Source organism: Panthera pardus, unplaced genomic scaffold (genome assembly GCF_024362965.1).
Source record: "Panthera pardus isolate Hobbes unplaced genomic scaffold, ASM2436296v1 HiC_scaffold_8, whole genome shotgun sequence".
Lineage (NCBI taxonomy): Eukaryota > Metazoa > Chordata > Mammalia > Carnivora > Felidae > Panthera > Panthera pardus.
Genome location: NW_026527013.1, coordinates 8,679,355 through 8,686,890, shown reverse-complemented (window position 1 = coordinate 8,686,890; position 7,536 = coordinate 8,679,355). Strand labels below are relative to the sequence as shown.

Genomic DNA, 7,536 nt, shown 5'->3' with positions numbered 1-7,536 from the left:
TCAGGTCTGGTAGGCACCAGTGGGGCAGCAGGCTCCAGGGGGGCAGCTAGCTGGGGCATGGCCTTTACTTGGAAGGGTCTTTGAAGCAGCCTTTTGACCCAGACAGGGCTTCGAATCGCTGGGTTCATAGTCCCCGCCGGCTCCCCCGTGACATCAGGTCCCCCAAGGGCCTGGAGCTCTGAGCTCCCGATGTCTGTGCCTCATGCTGTGCCGGGCCACAAGCCCTCATGGGGCAGATGAGGAAATGGAGGTTCAGAGAGGTTGAGAGATTTACCCTGGGTCCCACAGCCTGGCCGGGGGCCGGGACTCTGTCGGTTATTTAGAAACAAACATTTCCCCGGGGCGGGCGGGCTCCCTGGGTGACAAATCTGGAATCACAGATCTGACGCTGACTCACCGGGTGAAACTGGGCAAGTCGCCCTGCTGCTCTGGGCCTCAGTTTTCTCATCTGTAAAAGTGGGGTGGTGATGGCACCCCTATGCGGGAAGGGGAACGGCATGTGCAAAGATAGAGCTGTGCTCTAGTGTTCAGAGGGCGTTGAGGGGGTGGGCAGCTGTAGTGGGGGAGGGGAGGGAGGTGATGAGGGCGGGTCACGCAGGGCCTCTCCTGGGCCTTGGGAAGGACTTTGACAATTCTAAGCGGAGGAGGGACCCGATCTGACTCTGGTGTTCCCAGGCTCCTTCTGGACCCTGAAGGGAGACCTGACTTCGAGGGGTGAGGGCAGGAGCCAGGAGACCAGGCATGAGGGGGCCGGGGCTGGAATGGGGGAGAAATCCACCAATCTTTGCTCGGCTCCATGTTTCTTGCCCAGCCTGGCTCCCAGAAGCCCAAAGGCGAGGCAGGGACTTTAGCCCAGGAGGCTGATGGTTGGGGTGAGGGTGACACGGGGTGGGGCGTGGCAGAGAGTGCTGGGCGGGGTTACACCCGGCAGCTCCCAGGTCAAAGTGGCTGGACCACTCAGGCAAGCGCGTGGGCTGCTGCCAGACACACATGTCACACGCCAGGCTGGGAGCAGCCCAGCTGTGCCCCCTTGAGCTTGGGGCTGAGTGGCAGGGTATGAGGGTTCCCCCACAATCCAAGCCTCCCTCCTCTGGGCTCAGGATCTGACAGCGGTCCACTTGCCTAGTTAGGGCAAGTCCCTCTGCTTCCCTGGGCCTCAGTTTCCTCGTGTGTAAGAGGGAGGATGGCGCTAACACCCATACACGGGAAGAGGGGCAGCACACGTAAAAGCCCTAAGGTAGAGTCGTGCTCTCGTATTATTCAGCCCCCAGTTCTGCCTGGGACATTTTCTGATCAGGGCTGGAAAGGCCATCAGGAGGAAGAACCTGCCAGTGCAAAGGCTCGGGGGCGTGGTGGCGAGCGAGGGGTTGGCACATCCGGAGGATGAGCGGGGGCTGGAGAATTCTCTAAGACTGCTGCACTGGGGCTGGGAGAGGGACCTCTGGGGAGAGATTTGAGACCACAAGGAAACCAAGACATCCCCACATCCTCCTTCCAGGAGAAGCAGCCGGGCCGGGCCAGCCTCCTGGGTTGGCTCACTCGGGCGCCAGTCACATCGCCCGGCCCCTCAGAGCGCCCCTGGACCCCTCTGCTTCCGTCACCCTGGACTAGGGCACATCCCATAGTGGCCTCGGAGACCCCTGCGATCACTCCGGCCTGGGCGAGCGTCTGAACACCTCCGTGCCTCAGTTTGCCCATCTGTAAAATGGGGAAACCATAGTTCCGCCTGCACCTGTGACTTGCAGGGCTGTGCTCAATAAATGCTCGAGATCATACTTATTATTATGGATTAGCGCGGTGATTAGTCCGAGGGCAGAAAGAGCGTCCCCCGGGGTCCGACACCCCCGGCCTCGGTCCCGGCGTCTCTCCCTCCCTGCGCCCTTGAGAGCCTCGGTTTCCCCAACTCAGCCCCCAGGGCGCGGAGGCGGCCCGGGGCCCCGGCGCCCCTCCGGCCGGCAGGGGCAGCACGGAGCCGCCCGGCACACCCGGAAGGGCCCCGCCTCCGGCCCCGGCCCCGCCCAGCCCGGGCAGCCCAGAACCGGGAGGCTGCGGCGGCGGCGGCGGCGGCGGCGGTGGCGGCGGGGACGGTGCGCGCGGCGGCGGCGGCGGGACGCGCGCGGCGCCATGGCGGCCGCCGAGCGCCGCGCCTTCGCGCACAAGATCAACAGGTAGCGCGGCCGCCCGCACGTGTCCGAGCCCCGCCCTCCCCGGCCCGGCGCCCCCCATTCAAGCCCCTTCGGCCTTGGCCGAGTCCGACCCGCTCCCTCCGGCCGGGGACGGGGTGGGGCGGGGGGCGGCGGGAGGCGGGAGGGGGCGCGGCGGGGCTGCGGCTGCGATGGCGGCTGAGCCGAGGGCCGCCCTGGGAGCCGGGGGGGGGGGGGGGGACGCGTGGGGGCGTGTCCGGGGGGCCTTCCTGGAGGCGGCGGCGCAGGGAAAGCGTGTCACGGGAGCCCTCCGCGCCCCTCCTCGTCTAGACCTTCCCGGGTCTCTGAGCCCCAGGGCGTGGGAGCGGGAGGGACCTTTGCGACGCACCCTCGTGCGACTGGCGTGGGGTGGGGATGCTCCGGGCGCCGGGGTTTGGGAACGGGGATGGTGCTCTTGGGGGCCTTGGAGGCCCCTCGGGAAGTTTCCCGTGCTCTTCTCCCACTGTCAGCGTCCCGTGCCCAGCTGTCTGGGGAGCGGGGGACAGCTGTGGATGTCCCCCCGCCCCCAGCCCTGCTTCAGGCTCTCCCAGCACCGGCTGGACGCGCTGGGAATGGATGGGTCATTGAATGGAGGGAGTGGGGGCTGGGGACCGAACCAGCTGGTGGGCAGACGGGGGAGGGGACGGGCGCCAGGCGCTGGGGGATCCATTTCCGTGGCCACTGGAGATTGTAAGAGACTCAGCCTGCGAGGGGGGCGGTCAGACTGGGGCTGGAGAGCTGCTCCCCCTCTTTGCCTCCATAGTCAGTCAGAGATCAGAGACTGCCCCGGGGTCCTCTCCACAGGGGACCTGTCTTGGCCCCGCCCAAGTGAGAGGGCACCCTGTGGGTCCAGAGCTGGCGTGATGGAGACACGAGAAAAGATCCCACCCTGGGGGGCAGATACAGTGGGGTAGATGGAGGGGTAGCACAATAAAATGGATTGTATGTTAATGATAAGCGCTGTGGGGACCGACGAGGCAGGGAAAGGAGATGAAGAGGATGGGAGCCATTTTAGACCTGGGAGGCGGGTCAGGAAGGCTGGGGTGATAAGGGAACATTGGAGCAAAGATCCGAAGGTGAGGGAGGCCGCCGTGCCCAAACGTGGGGGGAATGCAATCCAAACACGAGAAAGCAAGTGCAAAGGCCCGGAGGCAGGAGCAGGCATAGTGTATTTATAGATCATCTGAGGAGGGCAGCCAGTCTGCAGCTGAGTAAGGAAGGGGACAGCGGGAGCAGATCTTGCAGCTTGTGGATTGTGGCGAGGACTTTAACTTGAATCCTGAGCGGGGTGGAAGTCACGAAGCGGTCTGAAGGGTGTAGCCATGGGTCAGGAGCATAGCGGTCAGGCGATTTTTGTGTTCTGCTATCTTCATGTTCCTGAATTGTCTGTCTGTGTTGGACCTTTGGCATCTCCGAACCCATTTCTTTGCCACGCGGTCTCTGTCCTTGGGTCCGGGCTTCCACTCAAATAAATGAGAGAAGTCCTGGGGAACGGACACTGTAGGGCCCAGGGTAAGAAGAGCAGAGAATGATCCTGGGGCCCCAGGGAACCACAAGCAAATGGCTCAAGGCTTCCGGTCATCCTCCGACAGGGTCTCCATTGCAGCCCAGTGGACACCGGGGTCTCCTTGCTCAGACCTGGACCTCTTTTCATCTATTCATTCATTCATTCAGTCATTCACTCCGCAGGGCCGTGTTAACCCGAATATTAAACAGTCCCCCAGTTTCCTAATGAACAGATTCTTAAAGAAAAGAAAAGAGTTTGGGGAGATCACTTAAAACCATAAATTCTTATACATGTAATAACGTGGACAGACGCTATTGCGCGCAATATAACTTGTTTGTTTTTTCACTTGTACTGTTTAAAGTAAAGTACGATATGGAACGGTGGTAATGGCCAGTACTTACAATATATTTATTGTATGTTCGTCCCGTCGGGAATCACCAGAGCCTGTTGACATAGGTGTAGCTAGTTTTTTTTTTAGTATTCTTTTTTTAATTAAAGTGCATTTAATTTGAGAGAGAGAGAGAGGGAAAGAATCATAAGGGGGCTCGGCTGTCAGCACAGAGCCCGACGTGGGGCTCGATCTCACGAGCCGTGAGCTCATGACCTCAAGATCAATCAATTCATTATATTTATTTTTGAGAGAGGGAGTGCATACCCACACCCAAGCGAGTGGGGAAGGGGCAGAGAAAGAGGGAGAGAGAGAATCTTTTTTTTTTTTTTTTACACTTTTCAAAAACGTTTATATTTATTTTTGAGAGAGAGCACGAGTGAGGGAGGGGCAGAGTGAGAGGGAGACAGAATCTGAAGCGGGGTCCGTGCTGTCAGTGCAAAGCTGGATGCGGGGCTCAAACCCATGAATCGTGAGATCATGACTTGGGCTGAAGTTGGATGCTTAACCAACTAAGCCACCGAGGTGCCCCAAACGCGGTGCGGAGCCCGTCGTTGGGCTTGATCCCACGACCCTGGGATCGTGACCTGAGCTGAAATCATGCTCCACCGACTGAGCCACCCGGGCTCCCCGTGTGTTTAACTGTTGCAGGCTGGACTCAAAGCGGTCAGGTCACTCTCGAAGTAGTGATTTGTTGGAGGGCAATGAGACATGCGTTGAAAATTCCAGAGGGGTCTTTGGGATTTCAAGGAAATGGCTCCCTCCCACCCCTGTCCCCCCAGCAGCAGATGAGAGTTCCTGTGGCTTCATATCCTCACGGGCAGGCAGACTCTTTGTCTTTATTTAATGTTTATTTATTTTTGAGAGAGAGACAGAGCGTGAGCAGAGGAGGGGCAGGGAGAGGGAGACAGAGTCCGAAGCAGGCTCCAGGCTCCGAGCTGTCAGCACAGAGCCCGATGCGGGGCTCGAACCCACGAACTGTGAGATCATGACCCGAGTGAAGTTGGGCGCCCACCTGACCGAGGCACCCATGTGCCCCTGATTCTTTGTCTTTAGAATGTTCTGATGGTCCAGGAAGGCTAGGGGTGGGGTATAAGGAGGAATCACTGGGGTTTTATAAGGATTCATATTCTTCTCTTGCTTTTTGGTTTTTTTTTTTAAGTTTTTTAAAAAGTCTTTTCTTTTTTAAAAAAGTTAAGTCTTTTTCTTTTTTAAGTTTTGTTTATTTTGAGAAAGAGAGAGAGCGGGGGAAGGGCAGAAAAGGGAATCCCAAGCAGGCTCCGCACTGTCAGCGCGGAGCCCGACGTGGGGCTTGAACTCACGAACCTCGAGATCACGACCCGAGCCAAAATCAAGGGTCGGATGCGTAACCAACTGAGCCACGCGGGCACCCCTATTCTCTCGCTTTTTACACAGGTGGGAACACGTAACGTCAGAGGCTTATGCCATTCTTGGTTCTGGTTTTATCCTCCTCCCCGGTGAGGCTAGACTTCTGTTAATGTGGCCAGCCCTGGGGTGAGGGCCACTGTCTCTCATGAATTTCCAGTGACGCCACTGCTTACCCTTTCCTCTCTGAGCGTCTCTACAGTGTCACATAGGGCTGTCGATTTTCCCCGTTGGAGGATTTATCTCACCGGCGGCTGTAACCCACCGCCTGATCTTGACATTTTTTGCCATTGCAATTCTGAAATCCCTTCCTGAGAAAAACCACCACGTTCAGCTCAACGTCTTGCCTCCTTTTTAAAAATGTGCTCCACGGGGGCGTCTGAAGCACATCTGATGTGGGGATGAGAAAGAGAGGGGCATTGGGGGTGCCTCCCAGGTGCGGGTCCTGAGCACCCCAGAGGGCGGGGCTGCCCTTAGGGAGACAGGAGGATGCTGGGAAGGCAGGGTTACGGTGATGGCGCATGCCTGCAGGACCCCGCGAGGGCACGCAAAGGAGGCAGGGATCCCACCGAACGGACTCGAGGATTGTCATTGTTTAGATGGTGCCGAAACCCGGAGGCTGGATGGGACCACTGTGGGGGGCGAGTGTGGACATGGAAGAGGCAGGTTGAGCCCCTGTTCTCGGCCCTGCTCCCAATCACAGGCCACGTGGGATGGCAGATGCTGGAGGGCACAGACCCTGCCCTCTGGCCCCCAGGGGTTTGATCCTGGCCACCTGCTGTGTGACCCTGAGCACCTTACCACCCCTCTCTGAGCCTCACCCCCTTTTGGCATAAAAAGAAGGTCCAGAGATTCCAGTTTCTCGGGATCCTTTTGAGGCAACATGCTTACAGCAAGCCTTAATTGAGCACTTACTGTGTGCCAAGCCCTACACTCAGAACAGTTCATTAAGGTGTGGGTACTGTCCTGAGCCCAGAGGTCCAGAGAAGGGGGTGCTTGCCACCCGTCCATGCTTGCCCAGCTCCCAAGCGCAGAGCCCTGTGACACGGGAAACTGGCTCCTGGGCCACGGTGTTGAGGACCTGGCCTTTTTTCCACTCTGGGGACATCTCTCCAAGCCAAAGACAAAATGAAGTGGCCCCGCCCTCCCTCCTCCCCTCTCCCTGCTCTGGGGGTAACAGCTGTAGAACGTCTGGGACCAGGGCACAGACCGGTGCCCTGTCCTGGCGTCTTTCATAAATCATCCCCCAAGACCCTGTGTGCCCAGGCTTCCAGAAGAGCAGCCCCAACGTTGGGAACTTGAGGGCCCGTATCTCATTTTGCACAACCTTTGAATTTCCTAGAAGATCCTCCATCATCTCCCCCTAAACCCCAACCAGTAGAAGCAAGACTCTGAGACCATTAACAAAGAAAATAAATAGAACACGGAGACCGAGGAGTGAGGCTGAGGTCTCCACTGGAGGCCCCCGTGTTGGATCAGAGTCACGGTCAAGTTTGTTTCACCTACACAGAGTTGAATTCAGAGGCTTCCAGATGACCCCCCGCCCCCACCTGTCTTACCTGAGCCCCACTGCACGCATCCATTTCATCGGTGGCCCACGGGCCATAGGTTGGCAATCGGCATAGTGCTTTTTTAAATTTTTTTTTTCTGTATTTTTAAAAATGTTTTTATTTTATTTGTTTTTGAGAGGGAGAGAGCGCGCGAGCAGGGGAGGGACCGAGAGAGAGGGAGACACAGAATCCGAAGCAGGCTCCAGGCTCTGAGCTGTCAGCACAGAGCCCGACGCGGGGCTCGAACTCACGAACTGTGAGATGGTGACCTGAGCCAAAGTCGGACACTTAATGGACTGAGGCACCCAGGCGCCCCAGCATCGTGCTTTTTGGGGGGTATAACTTTTTATTAGGAAAACTCCCCGGCACACAGACAAGTGGAAAATAGAAGGGAGTAAGGCCCAAACACCCAGGCAATTGCCTTCTCAATTTTAAGAGGGATTGAGGCCCAGAAAGGGTGTTCACCAGCCCAAAGCCACACAGCTAAAATGTCTGCGGCTTCTAACAGTGGGTTCAGTCTAG

At 57.9% G+C, this 7,536-nt stretch overlaps 1 protein-coding gene across 6 annotated transcripts in view; it reads left to right on the top strand.

Moving 5' to 3' along the window:
- The first annotated feature begins 2,040 nt into the window (after positions 1–2,040).
- The window catches only part of DOCK6 (dedicator of cytokinesis 6), a 43,257-nt gene continuing 37,761 nt past the window's right edge, over positions 2,041–7,536 (top strand). For all 6 annotated transcript variants that reach the window (XR_008420674.1, XR_008420675.1, XM_053898489.1 and 3 more), the window contains exon 1: positions 2,041–2,168. Coding sequence is in view for 4 of the 6 variants with exons in the window: in XM_053898489.1 (XP_053754464.1) it covers positions 2,125–2,168 (44 nt within the window). In the remaining 2 variants the exon portion in view is untranslated. The remainder of the gene's footprint in view (positions 2,169–7,536) is intronic.